At 39.3% G+C, this 18385-nt stretch overlaps 1 protein-coding gene across 1 annotated transcript; it reads left to right on the top strand.

Annotated features, from left to right (window-relative positions):
- On the top strand, positions 1-2863 carry LOC103154097 (homeobox protein engrailed-1-B-like). The gene is made up of 2 exons (XM_007575258.2): positions 1-826; positions 2434-2863. The coding sequence occupies exons 1-2, from the start codon at positions 307-309 to the stop codon at positions 2751-2753; spliced, it is 840 nt and encodes a 279-aa protein (XP_007575320.1). The 5' UTR covers positions 1-306; the 3' UTR covers positions 2754-2863.
- The last annotated feature ends 15522 nt before the right edge of the window (positions 2864-18385 follow it).

Genomic DNA, 18385 nt, shown 5'->3' with positions numbered 1-18385 from the left:
GACGTCGTCATTCTGTGTTTGAGAGTGTCACGAGCAGTGATTGGCCGTTCCGGATGTTGGCGATGCACTGGCGGATGGTGAGTGTGGAGATTTGCCGTGCAGACTTAAGAAAAGAGTGGTGAAAATCCGTCAGTGTGCCAGAGCTGAGCTCAACAGCAAACACAGCCAATAGGTCACGGAAGCGCGCTGGACCGTCTGTTAGGCAGGTTGAATATCCACGTCTGTAATTCTGTCTGCTGACATATTTGGACACAGATGTATTTTTATGAGTGCAGGTAGAACACACTTGTTTTTTCAGAGGCATTGATGGAAGAACAGCGGGACCTAAACAGCACGGACAGCAGCGAGGGAGAGAGCGTTTCCCCGTCGCTGGGCATCCTGCCTCTGCAGGCCGGCCCACAGACCAACAGAACAACAAACTTCTTCATTGACAACATTTTGAGGCCGGATTTCGGATGCAAGAAGGAATTCGGTCTGAGTCCGAGAGAGAAGGCACAAAGCTCTGGTCGGGGGCGGCTTCACCCGGTTCTTGGCAGGCCGTTTTCCAGGACGCCGTGCCTGGACTCCAGCTGCAGCAGCGACAGCACTTCATCCTCCACCGTTTCTGCGGCCAGTGGCACAAAGTGCAGCAGCAGCGAGAGAGTCACGGCCACCGCGGGCTCTGATGAGAACAGCGAAGAGTTGAAGTACGAGGAGAAGGACGAGGAACGTTCTGCCTCCTCGCCGGTGGTGATGAACGGGACCGGGACCCCCACACCGGAGAGCCAGGCCCTGCTCTGGCCCGCATGGGTCTACTGTACCCGGTACTCTGACAGGCCTTCTTCTGGTAAGACGATAGATTCACGAACAGATTCAACATTGATGTAAAATATGTTAGAACAGGACATCGATTTTGTTTTTTAGATTTTTAATTTTGATAAAAACAAACCACATACATTTACACAGACTTTCCAATAAATACATTAGATTTATAGATTTTCACTGAAAGATGCAACTTTACAATAACCCTGCTTCACACAGTCGCATTTTGTTTGACCTTTTTGTCCATGAAACAAAAAAAATATATATATTTTGTATTATCTTCCAAAATAAAAATATTTTTGCTTATTTATACTCTAAAATTACTCCTCAATTAGAATTTGGAAGAAGTCTAAATAAAATAAAATAAATTAAGAAGAAAACCAAGCTACAAAGGAACACTATAATTACAGTGAAATGTTTTTTAAAACGCCATTTAATTTGATGCAGCTTTTCATCAAACCTGAATCTTCTGTTGTTTGTTTTTTGTCCCAGTGTAATATTGTTTTTTCTTTTTTAATATTTTGTTTTTTGTCTCAGTGTAATATTGTGCGTGTGTGTTTTAAAAGATCAGTTTTTCAGCTGAATATGTGTAATGTAGTCTTATTTTAATTTTATTTTATTAAGTTTGTTTGATAGGAACAGACAAAGGTTAACATACACAAACTGAATAAAACAGCATTCAGCAGCTCTCTCAATTTATAAAACATGTAATGTATTAATGATTGTGTTCAAATTTATTAACTGAACTTCACCTAATTTGACCCTTAAATACTACTACTACTACTACTACTACTACTACTAATAATAATAATAATAATAATAATAATAATAATAATAATGATGATGACATGCTTGGCTATACATTAAACACATACATGCAGATAGACTTTTCTCAGTGTGGTTCGTCAGACAGGTGGCTTATGCTGTTTCTGGCTCTCTGCCTGCTTTTCTTGCATATTTCACCACACAGTGTTGCTAATATTGGATCAGAATGTAGAGAGTGAAAACGAGTAGCAACTACTAAAATTAAGCAAAAAAGAAAAACAAAAGCTGAAAGCTAAAGTTGGAATGGTAAAACGGGTAGGAATTCCTCAGTGGACATGTTTTGTTCCCTCCGTTTTGAAACCATAAAAATCTAAATGAATTTCCTTTAGGACACACCTTTGAGATGAATCACTAAATTCAATAATAATAATAATAATAATAATAATAATAATAATAATAATAATAATAATAATAATAATAATAATAATATCTAGTAAGTAAAAGATTAATTATAGAGTAAGCGGCATTTATTTAAGCCTGTTTTATATCCTTTAAAGAGACGAATGAGTTTGTTTTGTTTCAACATCTTTGGACCTTTGGACTCGAGCCGTCTGGGGACAGAACCATGTCGTGGCTTCACGTTTAGTCGAAGGCCTCTATAGTTTTAGGTCAGATCCGTTCCGGGGTTTATAGTACCGGTTCCGCTCAGTTCAGTTCTGAAGGGGCGAAGCGGTGTGTCCAGTGCTGAAACCGAAAAACTTACTGAACGCAGAAGGTGCGTAAAGGTATTTTCTCTGATTCTTACGTTGATTTGCGCTGCGCTGTATATTCATATTTTCGCTCTGCTGCCACTTGCTCTTACTGCAGGCCCAAGGACGCGGAAATTGAAAAAGTGTAAAAGCTGCAAAGAAGACAAGCGGCCGCGCACGGCCTTCACGGCGGAGCAGCTCCAGAGGCTGAAGACCGAGTTCCAGGTGAACCGCTACATCACGGAGCAGCGGCGGCAGGCTTTGGCCCGGGAGCTCAACCTCAACGAGTCTCAGATCAAAATCTGGTTTCAGAACAAAAGGGCCAAGATAAAAAAGGCCAGCGGCTTCAAGAACGGGTTGGCGCTGCAGCTGATGGCACAGGGACTCTACAACCATTCAACCACAACCATCCAGCAGGACAAAGAGGACAGCGACTGAGGGGCTGAGCTGGACCCGGGACAGCGCATCACGGATCGGTGGGAGGGTTCAGTGTTTGGCTGCAGAGTTAAACCCAAGCTGTTCGTCCTCTTCACCGAACTGTCGCCGATAAAGAGGAAACAAAAGACTACCAAAGATTTTCCACGGAAAGCTGAACGATAGTTTTAATCAACTTCAGGTTCTGCTGAAACCAGGACAACAGGTTCGGCTGCAATAATAATAATAACAATAATAATAATAATAACAATAATACTGCTTCTCAACAACAGATGATGTTCGGCAAATTCAGACTGACATTAATTATAAGATCCAGATGTGCCATGACTTTAACAATCAGCGAGCCAAATGCTGCTGTTAAGTTTGTCTGCTGCGATTCCCCACATAGAACTGAACGATAAAAAAAACTAAACCCGTTCAGTTCTGATTAGCCCAACAAACGATGGACTGCTGAATAAATAACATAAAAAGAACCTAATTAGTCCTGGGAAATGTGTTGGCCTATATTATGCTAAGAGAGTTTTTTTTTTCTTTTTTTTTTGTAGGGCAGCAAGAGTCCCGATAAATACGGTAAAAATGCTCCGTAAATGTTCTTCGTAAGCATAAAATATTACGAATAAAATCAAATAAAAAATATAGAAAATGTCATGTTTATACGGTTTGTAATTAAATATTCTTAATATTTTGTTTATAAACGTTATGCTACAAGATAAGCGACGGTTATTTATATAAACTATTTTGTGTATCAGGACGGCTGCAGATAGAGAAGAGCAGAGAGGCAGGTTACAAGCTCAGGCTGTCAAAATAAACTCTTTTATACCCCATCAAATATTCACACACTGACCCCATTTACCCCAGCGGATGAAACGGAATAGTCAGTCAAATTGCTGCTGTCCCTTTAGGGCAGCCACAGCGCGGGGTCTCGGTTCATCGGTCCTGCTGAGTGGAACTGCGGGATTCTTGGTAAGGAGATGAACTCACACAGTGGAACTCGCCGCTATCAGAGATGTTGAAGCTTTGCAGAGCATGAAATTGTCTCCGTGCTTCTACATTCAGCCATTTCATCAACAGTCATCCAAATTCAAGCCTGGAACACAAATGTGCTGCAGGTGCAGCCCGATCTGTGGCTTTTCTGCCCGGAAAAGAAAAGAAATGTTCATTTCGCACCTAATGTCATCGAGTCGATCGTTCCCGTATCTGTCTGTCTCCGTTATTTTTGTTGTTACGTAGTTTTTGTTGGCTACACGCGCAGCTGCAAAAGACCATTGATATATACTGAATTAATTAACAAATTAAATAATTAATGCTTCAAAATCTTTCATTTAAAATGGAAAAGATTTTATTTTGAACGTCTTAAAAAAATACTTGTTTTAATGCAATCAAGTATTGATTTGAACATAGAGAAACTTTTCCAAAATAGACCTCGTGACAAAAAAAAAAAACAAAAAAAAAACTTTTTTATTTTTTCACATCCTCTCAACCAAAGAAAAATGTAGCTGATCCAGTGGACTGAGGGAAATCGAGATCTGGGTTTTTTCTTTTTACGTTACAGAAACTCAGTGGCTGGTGAGCAACGTCAAACAATAAAATGATGTTTACATTCAGGGTGTTTATTACAAAACTTTTCAATGAAATGTAAATATATAACAGGAAGTTAAATGTCAGCGCACGATTAGCTTGTATGGTTGAATAAATAAATATGGTTGAGCTGTAGAAGCAGCGGGTATAGTTAAAGCCTATTTACTTATCATTCGCACGTTGAACTTTTTTTTTTTTTTAACAGACATTCAGTTTTCCATTTCCACCACTGACCCATCCATCCATTTCCTAAACCGGCTTAATCCAGGATGAATCTTTGCTACGGGGAGGAGGGCTGGTGGCGTCCATCACTTGGCCTTTCTTGGAAGAGGCGTCACATTGTGACCGCAATGCGGTTCCATATCAAACCTTAATGTGACTGACAGGTTTTCATGGAAAGATAAAAAAAGCCTAATTGAAAAAGGTTAATAGTGTCCCCACAGCCAGAGCTGAATGGCAGCTATCAGGAGCAAACCAAGCCAAATTAGGATAATAGGCTGGGCAGCAAGAATAAAAAAATAAAGAACTGAATATTTTAAATGGTCGTTTGATCTATTGAACCCTCCTCAAGGCCGATTCAATGACACGTACCATTTTATTGAAACTGTAATTTTTTGTGTATGTGTTGCTGCCTCTTGGCCAGGCCTTCTTTGAAAAAGAGGTTTTAAATCTCAATGGGCTTTTTATACTGATAAAATAAAGGTTAAAAAATAAAATAATAAAAGCAAGGATGACCTGGGGGCCCTTTGTGGTCCCTGTCTTCAGATCAAGAACGATAAATTTGTCTCACCAGCAGAGATTTTTGATTCAGATGGAGACATTTTATTTACATTTTTGTTTTAATTTTTTTTTACTTTTTTCAAAATCACAGTCATTTACAGTTCAAAATCTCACCGTAAGATAAAATTAAGTCCTCCAATCTCATGGGTATTTATAATAAAACTGTAGGGATAAGAGTGTAAAATGATGGACGGATGGGATGTTAAAAATGTTGGATTATTTATACAAAGTTTGGTTTTGCTTAATCTGCTTGACAAAATTAAAGTCACTTTACTTTGACTTTCCTTTTCATGTAACGAAATCAGAAAGTACTTTAAGCAAAGAACAGTCTTGCTTGATAAACCTAAATAAATCATGCAAATATTTGCATTAACTTTTTAAGTAGATGGGGCAGAATATTGATATCAGTGTTGCTCTGTAAATAAGCTGAAATCAAACACAAAAATGACTCAAATCCTCAAACACCTATGAAGCATGGGCTGTTTTCCTCATGACATTAGTATATTTTGCAAAAAAAAACACCAAACGAACTGAAAATCACTCTTTTCTCAGAAATTGAAGTACAAAAACCATTAAAATTACTTTAATGTCATAAACATGACACACAGAGAGAGAGAGACGACATTAGCATCCATCTTACCAACACAGGGATCTTTTGCCTGGCTGCTTTGTCAGTCAAACATGCCTTGTGCCGTGTCATTTATTAAAGTCCCACCAGCTATAATATTTTGGAACCAACAATAAAAATAGTATAAAACAGAAATAGATATACTATAATGCAAAATATAAAGCAAAAAGACTCCAACACTCCGTCCATGCAGCCATTTCATTAAGAACAAGGCAACGTGCAGAGCACTGCAGCTCTGATTTGCTAGTTTTTTGTCCTTTACATTTGCATACATGAAACTGCACCATGTTCATCTTCAGGACTGACCCGCTCCGGCATAAGATTGTTTTTGGTTTGCTGAACAGTGTGCAAACTATCACTGCTTCCCATGTTTCTGTCAAGTTTGAGCAGAGAAACAAACAAACAAACAAACAAACAAACAAACAAACAAACAAACAAACAAACAAACAAACAAACAAACAAACAAACAAACAAACCAACATAAGTCAGGAACTGTTTCAATCAAGTAATTTCAAGTTTTAAAAAAATGCTTTTGGTGCTTAACAAATTATAGTCAGCTTTACTAAATTGCACTCACTAAAATTTAACAAGTTAATAAATTTTTTTTAATTTGCATATAATTATAATGCAAGGAGAACTTACTTAATAATAAAGTTAGATTAGTATGTCATTACAACTTATTCAAAATTAAGTTACTCAAGTTGTGTAAACTTAAGATGTATATACCATACTAACATTTTTGAGTTGTGTAAACTTGATTTTCATGAGGCAACAAGTTTGCAAACATTTTTAAAGTAAAGTCCACTTATTTGTTTTACACAGTGTAGTTATTTATTCAATTAAGGCAATCCAAGATTTTCCTAAGTATACTGTAATGTGTTCAAGTTAGCTGGACTAACTTGATGTGGCTAAGTTAAGTACAAGGTAGTATGAATGAGATTATGGATTAAGCCTTAATCCATAATCTCATTTATGGAATAAGACTGTAGTTTGATTCCACAGATGTTAATATTAAGACTATGGTGATATTTTCCAAAAACAGCTTAATTTTAATAAACTGCAGGATTTTAATAGCAGCCCATTTCACTGTTTGGCTCAGATTGTATTATTTGACAAAATTAATGAGCAACATTAAGATTAACTGAGAAAGGTTAACGCTATGAAAAAAATGGATAGTTAGACTTTGATGACATTTGATAAAATATAAACTGGAGCTTAAAGCTATTCCAGTTTAGATATCCCAGTGAATAATTTGACAATGTCTCAGGAAACCAGTAAACTGTTGTGTAGAAACTGTGAAGAAGTTGGTATTAATGGAAACCCTGACACAAGAACAATATTTGAATTGTTGTGGTGGCGCAGGGGTTAAGCACAACCCACATATGGAGGCTCCAGTTTTCAATGTGACTGTCGTGGGTTCGCTTCCCGGTCTTCCCCTTTTCTCATTACTCACTTTTTTTTGGTCAATTTACTACCAAATAAAAGTCACTAAAGCAATTAAAACCTTTATTCCCCCCAGAAACTACTGGCCAAATTCATTTTAAGACATTAGATGCTACAAAAACACCAGCACAATTCGCAGAATATAATTTACTTTTATTTCAAAACATCAAACAGCACTGACAGCAATATACAACAAAGGTCATACATTCATGGTACTTTGCACTGAAGGTGAAGTGTGCTTTGAAAGTTCATTGGAAGCAGCCATGGATGTTGGTCACTGATGGTGAAGTGTCTTTGATGCTGCTCTTGTTTTCGCCAACATGAAGGAGGAAGACTTCCAGCCTGGAAGGAAAAACATGAAATATAGCAGAAACATTAGGATAAATAAATATTTTAAAAAGTAGTGTGAACAAAACTAATCAGACTCACCTGTGTGTGTCACCGGCATATTAATTCAAATTACTCTGCCCACCTGGTTTACAAGATAAAGCATAAAAAAGTCAGAAATAATTACTAAAGAAATTAGTCAGCTTTTAGAAAAATTTTGGACAGCATTAAAAGTCGTGCCAACCTGTCTGAAGAAATGTGTTGGAGTCATCATAACAGGCTTCAGTGACCAACATGACACACTAACAAAGAGAAAACATTTTGGCAGTTTTTAGATATGCCACAGGTACAAAATACCAGAGTCAAATGGCTCAATTGCCTCCTCAATGTGTAGATATGTTCTCCAGAGTCCTGCTAATCACCTAATTATTGTATTCAGGTGGTGCAGCAGCGGCACATCTAAATGTTGCAGGACAGTGGTCCTCCAGAACTGGAGTTTGACACCTGTGGCATAGTTCAAGCCAATCCCCCGTTTTGCAGCACAGCCACTCCCCCGTTTTGCAGTCTACAGCCAAAAACTTAAAGAAAATGACCCCGCAGCTAAATAATGTTAATTCAAATGGCCTCCAGATTTTCTTGACAGTTTCGATGTTCGGTTAAGACAATAAAAAGTGATATCCAAACAAACAAATGTACGTTAAGCGAACTGTGTATATGAATCAATACTCCTGTGTAAACAGAAAAATAATGCCTCCATAAAAAATAGTCAAAAACATGATAATTTTAACATGAAACTTACCTTGTTATAATAAGCTCCAGACAAGGCGCCATACTGCTGCCTCGGCAAACGTGACGCAGTAGCGGGGGGCGGGGCAAATGACCGGGCCCAAATAATAAAGCTCATGATAATTTAACTGTAGCTCCTTCCCTGATGTGATGTCACAAATATGTTACAATTGTGGGAGGAACTGTCTGGTGTTGATTTCTAAATCAACACCAGACTGAGTGTTGGTTTAGACCAGGGTTTAGACCAGGAGAGAACTAAAACATGCAGGATGCCGGCTCTCGAGGATCGACTTTGGGAACCCCTGGTGTTAGGGAAACTAACACTCACTAACACTCATGTTGTTGAATTAACACTGTATTTTTAACATACAACACTTGCATTGGAAATCTGACACTTTTGAATTTGCTGTGCTGCCTCCAGATTGCACCCCAACATATTTGAGGGCAGCTGGGACACCAGCTGGTTTATTACAAAATGTGCTCTGTGGTGCCAATCTGAAGGTAAAAATCTACACAGTTCATGTCCAGGAGGTTGTAAAGATGCCAGCTGCCGTTTCCTGATCCCACCTGTACAAGTCCTGGGTAGAGGGAGTCTGAGCTTCAATCAACCCTCTCTTTTGAGTGCTGACTCCTGACATGTCTCTTGCCTGTCAGCTACAAAAAAATAAAAATAAAAAAAAAGGTCTTTCCCTTGGAAGTTCCTATCGTCTTACCAACCAGAAGCCAACTCATTTTAGGTAATTGCAATAGGCTGAAGTTCTAAACATGTGAGGGTAATAACTCGCCAACTTGGGGATCCTTTGATTTTGTATATCTGCAGTCTTCCCAAGTGACCCTTTCAGTAGTGGTTTCCAGGTTAAATAACGGATAGTATTGCAGCACTGTTCATCATTTTACAGTTCACATTTACTTAACTGATTTCATGAAATAATTGCATGGTAGCACAAATGCTATCATGTTCCAGTCCTGCTTGCTTCCAGCCATGATTGACACCTGCATCTGCATGGCCTTGCAGGGCAGCCAGCCGTTCTCTTGTGTAGCTGCTCTGCATGGCCGGTCACGGAGGTCCGCCTCCCACTGGATGCTGGGGCCCAACAGGGAATCAGTCTGTGACTGTGGAAATATTTAGGAAGTGGAGTCTGGTATTTGTCTTGTGCCAGCAGGGAAGGTGGAAAGACAAAGGAGGAAGAGTATGAACGTAAGCCCCAGTTCTCTGAGCTTTTCAGTGGGAATGATCTGTCTAGACAACGCTTCACAACAGAGACTCAGCTTATTTTATATGTCTTTGAAAAAATGTTGCCACCTGTCCCCATTCTTTGTAGGGTGGGAAAGGAAGTGCTTTGAGAACTTTGGGAGGAGTTTGAGTTGTCGTATTCAGTGATCCAAATCAAAACAAGAGCTTGACCGTGGTGATGCTTCATGGCAGAGCCGTTCAGTGACAATAGCAGATCTTATGATATGCACCAATGTAACTTACGAGCATTTAATTTTATTGATATAAACCTTAAGCAGACCTAATAGGCTTACTTTAAAAAATGCTGGAAGCAATAATTCCTGGCCAACTCTAAAGTTTGTTCAGAGGACAACAGACGGATAAGACGTGGCATGTGTCCCACAACACATTCCTAGTTTCACCATAAGAGCTGGGAAAGCTTGTGCAGAAAAACACTATGTAAACTAAAAGACCATGCTCTTACAACCATTATTAAAATATCAGCTATAATTTAAAAAATAACTCTAGTTTTAGTGTACGATAAAACAAATGCACAGTTTTAGCTGCTCAATATGGAAAACACTCATACTTACAAAATAAATGTGACTTGTGCCTATGTGTCTAACAAGAGGGCTGCTACAGTGTCTACACTGTGGGCACAATTATTACACAAGTTGTAGTTTGAGGATTCATTTTATTGTTGATCAACTACGGCACGCTCGGTCAATCCAAAATGTTAGTAACCTCTCAAATCTGAATACTTCAAAAAGTAAAGATGAGATTTGGGTTTTCTTAGGACAATATCTATGTCTGCACAATTATTGGGCGACTATTAATGTAGAATATTATTATGCAACTGAAATAAAACTGAACATTTTCCCATCTCACTTATTGTCACCTGTTAACATAAGAGTAATAAACATTTAAAAAATAAATCAGTGACCAATATGGCCACCCTTAGATTTAGATCTAAAGAGTACTTAAAATTTAATCTGTTGAAATGACAAGAGTATGTGAAATTTAAAAAATGTCATTGTGTCGTGTCAATGTCATTAGAAATGACCTATAACCTCAGTTAAAGTTGATCAGAGTCTAATAATGATTGCTGACTTATAGTGTCTGAGAGTTTAGAGGAAAGGTTAGGAAAAAAGCAACCAGTTGAACAGGAAGCGGACGGACGACCCAAAGAAGGACTCAGACTGCTGAGAGAAGATGGAGGGTGACCTGTGAGCAGCTCCGGGACAAGAGCACAGACATCATGACATAATGTCTCCCAGGGAGAGAGGTGGACCTGAGACCATTTACTCAAGCAGACAGCCAACGAAACAAGCATGGCGACAGGGTGGAAACCCCTATAAAAAGCAAACGTAAAAGAGGAACTCCAGGCAGATTTGAGCCAAGATCGAGATGGACAGAGAACTCTGGGACCACAGATAGCCGAAGACTGTCCTGCGAATGGGAATGGACTCCTCAGCGCTGCAACCTGTGGTACCAAACTGGACTTCTCTCATCATCTGGGTTCAGACCACAATAACAAAGGCAAGCAAGAGGAACTTGAGCTTTCTTCAATTACATCTCGATGGACCAAAAAGGCCTTGAAACAAGGTGGAAGGGCAGCATGACAAAAGCTGAGGACCGCTACGTTCATGAGGAAATCACCTCCAGACCCAAAACCTGCAGGGTCTAAATCGGGACTCTTCCAGCCAGACTGTGTAACCTCAGCATATGTGTGGAGGTGAAAACTCATCAGACCTGCAGGTGTTCCTGCAGGTCTGATGGGTTTTCCTCAGTTTACCCCAGTTTTGTACAGGGTAATACCCGACAGACTTGGGGAACTCAAATTACCCATTAGATGGAGAGCTGGTTGCGTATTTTCTGAAGATACCCAGGTGTACTTTCCTTAGGATGGGAGTGCGCTGTTTATAATTACTCTACATTCTTTTTATGCTGCAACTTTCTCTTTATTGTACATTACGTTACCCTTAATTTGTTTTTTACGTTTTCTCTCTGCGTGAATCTACGTGCTTCGATTGTCATTTTGCTGTTGCTGCACCAGATTTCTCCCTGTTGTGAGACAATAAAACACATTTCTATTATATTTTATTCTTCTAAAGTGGCTAAATATCAGTTCACACATTAAACAGTTATGAACTATTTATTATACAGGACATCAAAATGAAAAATAAACCTGAAGAAAACGAGAGTGGCATTTTATGTCTGTATAGGTGTGAAGATGTGGATTTTTGTGTGTTTTTCTGTTAATTTAGTCTCTGTGTTGTCCCGTCCTCCCCCAAGTTAATCATGAATGAAACGAAGTAAAGAAGAGAAAAAAGATCTGAGGAGGACATCAAGTGGGCTAAAAAAACCTTTTTATTTGAACCAGCAGTGCTGGGAGGTTTTGTAATGACACTGGGGTAAAAGATGAGCATGTATGAAAAATAAGAGGAGGGGAGACTGGACAATGAGCAACAGAGAACTATAGAGGCCTTTTTTTTTCCAGCAGCCATTGCAGCTGTAACTGGTAATGAAGAGAGTGGAGCTGCACTTGGGTTGTCAGGTGAGGGACTGAAGTTGGCTTGGAGTTGCTAGGTAAAAAAATGGTGATCCAACAATTTACAGATTTTTGAAACACATTGTTTTGCAGACATCAGCAGAACTTCTTTATTTCTCCAAAATGGCTGGGTGTTTATTTTATTTTATTTATTTATTTATTTTGCTCTTGAACTGTTTCTGTTTCTAGACTGTTTTTAGAAGCACATGCAAAACGTGAATTTTGCATAATAACCTTTAAAGGATCAATCCATGCATCTTCTTCCACTTATCCCAAGTCGGGTCACAGGGTAGCAGCCTAACTAAGGAGGCCCAGACTTCCCTCTCCCCAGCTCCTTGTTCCAGCTCCTCCAGGGAATCCCAAGGCGTTCCCAGGCCAGCCGAGAAACATAGTCCCTCCAGCGTGTCCTGGGTCTTCCTCTGGGTCTCCTCCTAGACCTTTAAAATTCTCTTTTTAAAGAATATCGTGCAGTCTTGCTCGCTTTTCAATTATCTGCTGCCACCTCTAAAGGTGGCACAGAAAAAAAATAAAAAGAACCAGAGTATGAAAACAAATCTTACTGCAGATTATTTTCATTTTGAATGTTGTGAACATAATTGATCAAGTAATGACAGTAATTTTCCGTCCTTATCACTCTCACAGACACAATAGACATGTCTATGTAAAGCACATCTTTATTTATATAAATGTAGTTTTTCTCATTTACTGCAGCCGACCTTTCGTTCTCCATCGCCACAGTCCCCAATAACATGACCATAAAAAGCCCATTACATCCAAGGCTACAGGGCTCATTAATACCTAATTAGATTATTGTTAAGAACGCTGGTGCCCTTGTAGTTAGAAGGGAAATGGGACTAGCTCTGACTGACAACAGAAGTGGCGGAGGGTATTATGCTCAGCTGAACCACTGACCCTCATCCGCCTCACAGAGGTCACAGCACCAAAAGGGACAGATTGAAGATACACTGCCAGGGGAGATGTTCTGACTAGAGAATCCTTTCACATTCAAATGAGAAGGAGAGCTCCATCTGCTTCTGTTTCTGGTACAACAGCAGCATCACTGCAAACCACACTCACATTTTTAACATGAAGGATGCCAATAAAAAACTGCAAAAATATCAAATGGCAAAACACTTGGACATGGAAGAAAACATAATGCCTCTTTTGTTGTTAATACATCCATCCATTGGATTATGAAGCTTTTTTTTAGCTACACTGGTCTCTAGTGGAGTCGGGAGGTGCTGGTGCCTATTTTCAGCGAACGTTTCGGCCGAGAGGCGGGGTCACCCTGGGACAGTCTGTCACAGAGCAACACATTGACAAACAACCATGCACACACACTCACACCTAGAGAGACCAGTCAACCTGACAGTCATGTTTTTGGACTGTGGGAGGAAGCCGGAGTACCCAGAGAGAACCCACTATGTGAAGGGAGAGCATGCAAACTCCATGCAGAAAGACCCGGGAGTCGAACTCAGGACCTTCTTCTGCCACTGTGCAGGCCTTAGTTCAACCAAAGAGATGTAAAACTTCTACAATGGTTGGTTGATTGATACTAAAACAGAAGTGATTTGATGTCAAGAACGGATTACACATGGTTAGTGGAAGTGGAAGAGTGAAATGTGTCCACTACATGGACATTGGCTGAAAAACTCTGTAAATGATTTTAACCCTGAGCTAAGTTGTGCAATGCAAATAAATATTTAGTTTTCTAGATATGATATTAAAATAGATAACATGTAAACAAAAATATGAAAGTTATTTCTAACTTTGGGTATGAAGCTTTTTAGCTACATTAGGCAACTAAGGAATGAAAATGTGTACTACTACTAGTGGTAATATATAAAATTTAGGTGTAATTGTAGAAAAAGTAAAACATTAAACCTAAAGTACTTAGATGCATTTGATGCATAATTATTATGCATCCCTGAATCAACAAATTGCTTTATATTACAAGAAATAATATTTAAATATTGATGAATAAATAATTATTTTCAGAAGTATAAATCCTAATACAATATTTTTATTGCCTATCAATAAACTAAAAAACATACTAAAATCGAACAGTACAAACAGTATGTTGGTATGTTGGACCACAGGCAGAACTTGACCATTTATTTAAAAAAAAAAAACCTGTATTATTTGAATAAAATCAGAATTAAAGATAAATAATTATATTATACATAGATCTGTTTATCAGCTTCCGCTTCTCCATCAAGCTCAGTGTTTCTCAAACTTTTTCAGGCTCAGGATCACTGAACTCATTTAATAAATACTCATGGACTAACTCCAAATTGCCCCACACATCTTAATATATAACCTGAAAAAACATTTTTGTTTTCCTAATTCATTTATTGTCGTTCTTCCTATTGAGAAGGCTGGTGCTGTTTGGTAAATGTAAAACCAAACAGCACCATGAACTCAGGCTGTTTTGAGTTATTAACAGCTTCTAAAAGTGTAGAATCTAAACTTTCAGATCTTTAGAATCTGCGCTAATATTTAGATCGGACCTGAAAAAAATCTAACACAACCATAATGTCAATGGACTGAATAAACATTATGACTGAGCCCGATCCAAGCAGACTAACTGACTTTAATTAGAGATTGGAGGATGGAGCAAACCCGACATGTTATTTTAATTTTACTGCTTTGGTTTTTAGAGCTCCATTTGAATAAGCAGCATAACGTCTCCCAGGCTTCATTTAACATCTTCCAGCTCCAGTTTGGTTTTCGTTTTTAGTGCAGGATAAGTGAAGTGCAAATCTGAATGACTGAAAGGATTTTATCTCTTCAGCTCGAGCAGAGCAAGCCAGAGCCATGTGCCATTCAGCTCACTGTGCTTATTAGTCTAATTAACGCATTACTTTCTGTTTTAACAAGGTAAACTGTCTACTCCTCCATTTAAACAATAAATAGATGAAGACAATGTAGGGTTCTCTTTAGTTTTCTTTGTTCTTTATGTACTGTAAGATTGCTAAACTTCAGCTAAAGTTTGAAATGCGCTTTTTAACCAGCGTCCTGGCCGTAACTTTTCAATGCTCTGCCATTTAGTTCAGCATCCATGTCGCAGATGATGTTCAGAAGGGATGCTTGTTTTGTATTGACTGATTTAGTTACTCTGCGCGATGTACTCTACTTAAAGTTGAAAGTGTGTGCACCTCGTATAGCCAGCGGAGTGAATTGTAATCTGTCAAAATGACGGACGAGCTTCAGATTTTTCCATCAATTAAAAAAAAAATAGTCCAATACGGAAAATATTCTGTTAATGTGACCCCTGGTTGGGATAAACAACAGCTTACTGTCCATAAGATATTTACTGTATAAAATTAAAAATGTTGACATGCTTTACTGGGTTTTTACATGTATGTCTCTGTGTGATTGCTCTTGACAGCACCAGCCAGGGCCCTCAGAGCCAAGATAACAAGCTGTATGCCTGACAGGTGTGTGAAGATTGGGAATAGCTTGTTCCTTATCACACATGAACACATATTTTCACTATTACCCACCATCACCCAGTACTCTGCTAACATGGCAGGAAATATCCCCACAAGCTTGCCTATCTGTTGTGGGGAGCAGGAAGAAGCACGTTTGACATAATTAAATCTCTCTTTCTACAAACAGATTTCAGGTTTCATGCTGACATAATTAGTGTGGAGTTTTGCGTTGTTTCGGCAATTCATGTTTTATCTACAAATGCTTCTTGAGTGGATAAAGGCTTCAGTGCGAACTGGTTGGATATAGTTTTCTTCATAAACTTAACCTGGTTCTAATTAAGCTCAATATGCAAAGAGATATCGTGAGGTTGTTGTTCTAACTCGTTCCTGTTCGTCCGTAAAGTTACACTTACACTGTAACCATCAGTTACTCAGCCGCCCGCCGTGTTCAGTCTATCTGCTTACCTGTATAAATATTCCTGCAGCGCTCTGAATCAGCAGCTCCCGGAGGAGAAAGGCTGCAGTACTCCAGGCATCGCTCCAGTCATTGGTCCCCAAAAATGATGAAAACCTGGGCAATATCATCAATCAATAAAATCCCCACGGGCCGAACTTGAAGATTGGACGTTATGCTACTAACACTTAGCTTTCGTCCACAACTCAGAGACGGAAGTCAGAGCTCCGTGCAACGCAAGTAATGTCCCGACCGGAACACGGTGCGCTAAATCCTTTTTAAGTTCAAATCTGCCAGGAATGTGAAAAGTTTTGAGCTTAACCGTAAGTATGGGGATGATAGCAGTGGCGGTTTCTGATATGAGCGACGAAGGCAACCGCCCAGGGTGGCACTTCACCCCCTCCCCCTTCAACCAGAAGGTTCTGAATTTCAACTGTGACTAATGTCCCATCTCAGCCCCGCTTCCCCCACCTTCCACTCCCCTAGGACTGCCTCTGCATGGTGGTGAATGACTCCAATCTGATTTTTCCTGCAGTGTGTGAAAGCCTCTCAACCTTGCCTCCTGACCCTCATTCTGCAAGAGGAGATAATTGCTTGTCAGGGATAAATAGAGAGATTAATGAATTCATTAGTGCTGGGAAGTTTACCTTTTCAGAACAGCACTTACAGCTGTGACACATCACGCCTATTGTTTTACCAGCTATTTAGCCTTGAACAATAATATTCACATAACAAATTGCCTCCTGCACTCATGTAAAGCACACAGAAACTGTCCTTATCTTTGAATTTAGCACTAATCCAGACAAAAGCTTTTTAAGACCAGCTCCTTCATCATAATTACTTTTGTGAGGTCTTGTGCCTGTTGGAGGTAGAACAAGACAAGGCACATTAATCTACATTAGCAGTAAATACTCAACCACTTGATGTATGCAAATGTTACTATTGCGCCAGAACTCGAGCAGCTTTTATTGCAAATATGTAATAATGTATAAATGTATAAAGACTGTAAAGAAGTTCTTGTTTTTCCAAATTTTCTTGCAGCTACACCACTGTCATCAGCAGGTGATGCCGCCTCAGAGCCACCTGCTAAGCTGCTAATACACACTTTATGAGAATCACCTAGAATTGTGACTAAGCTGCATATCCCTCAATGGAGTTAATTCAGGTTTACCAGTAGTAAAGTGACAAGCAAATGGAGAAATACAAATACATAAAGACTGTACAGTGAGACAATATTTACAACTTAAGGAAAAATACTATAGTTATTAAAAATGGTTTAAGAATGCATAAAATTTCCATAAATGTTTCTGCATAAACTACAGTCTACAAGAAATTGAAAAACTGCAAATGACAACCGGGATGTAAACATGTGTTGTGTGTGAGTTCAATGGGACAAGTAATGATTATAAAATCCTACAACTGTTGGGATGAAGGACTTGTGAACAACTCTGTGCAACTGGGACACAGCAGGAGCTCTTCAGTTCTGCAGCAGCGTCATGTATGGCATAGATGGAGGAACAGCTCATCCTGCTCTCTCTCGTCTTCACTGGTAACTTTGCCTGCGAGTTATTTTTAAACTCACATTTTTTATAGTTATATTTACATTATCGACATCATAACTGGATTACTCGAAACCTAAGGACTATGGGAATTTCTTACTTTTATTAGGCCAGAGCAGCGAAGCGCGCTGCGAAGGCCTTTTGTAACTGTGCTGTTTCTTAGTCTTCCGTCAAATGAATTGGCTTTTTGGGGGGCACCAAACTTGGTGGTTGCATCAAGTCTGCATGAAAATTGCATATTTTAAGGTCATTGCAAAAATCACAAAATAAAATGGCTCAACAGCGCCACCTGGCAACTTTCAAGAAACCCTCTGCATTGACCTTAGTTTATCATAGAGACATGAAAGTTGGTACAACTATAGAGCTCGCCAAGACGCACAGAAAATTCAATTAATGTCATAGTGCAAGTCAAACAGGAAGTCGGCCATTTTGGATTGAAGTTCCGATTTTGACCCCATTTTGGCCGTTTACAGCCTTCACATTTGATCGAACTCCTCCTAGGGATTTTGATCGATCGGCTTCACACTTGGTCAGTTGGTTCATAAGGCATGGCCAATTAAAAGTTATCAAAACAGGGAGTTGTCGAGCATGCTGAAGGTGTGATACCAGGAGTCAAAGTTCACCTACTCGCCATGAAACAGTAAACTGTTATATCTCCTACACAAAAACTCAGAGAGACACCGAACTTTCAGTGATTGATCATCATCGGGTGCCCTACAAGGTGCCTCAGAGGTTCCCCCCATTGGAGGGGGTGCTGTGCCATTCCATTGCAGGGAGAGGCGAAGGATGGATGAATGAAACCCCCCCCCCGGTCACACACATCATTTAAATAAGACGACCAAAGTCTAACTCTCCCTATTGTAATCCACAGGGGGCTCAGAA

Source organism: Poecilia formosa, unplaced genomic scaffold (assembly GCF_000485575.1).
Source record: "Poecilia formosa unplaced genomic scaffold, Poecilia_formosa-5.1.2 Scaffold374, whole genome shotgun sequence".
Lineage (NCBI taxonomy): Eukaryota > Metazoa > Chordata > Actinopteri > Cyprinodontiformes > Poeciliidae > Poecilia > Poecilia formosa.
Note: the sequence above shows the minus strand (reverse complement) of the source record. Positions and strands in the feature narration are given on the sequence as shown.

What these genes read in the sequence shown, in the direction of transcription:
- LOC103154097 (XM_007575258.2), top strand. Translation starts at nt 307, where the DNA reads ATGGAAGAACAGCGGGACCTAAACAGCACGGACAGCAGCGAGGGAGAG. An exon ending in CTCTGACAGGCCTTCTTCTG is followed by an intron (nt 827 to 2,433) that starts GTAAGACGATAG and finishes CTCTTACTGCAG; the next exon opens with GCCCAAGGACGCGGAAATTG.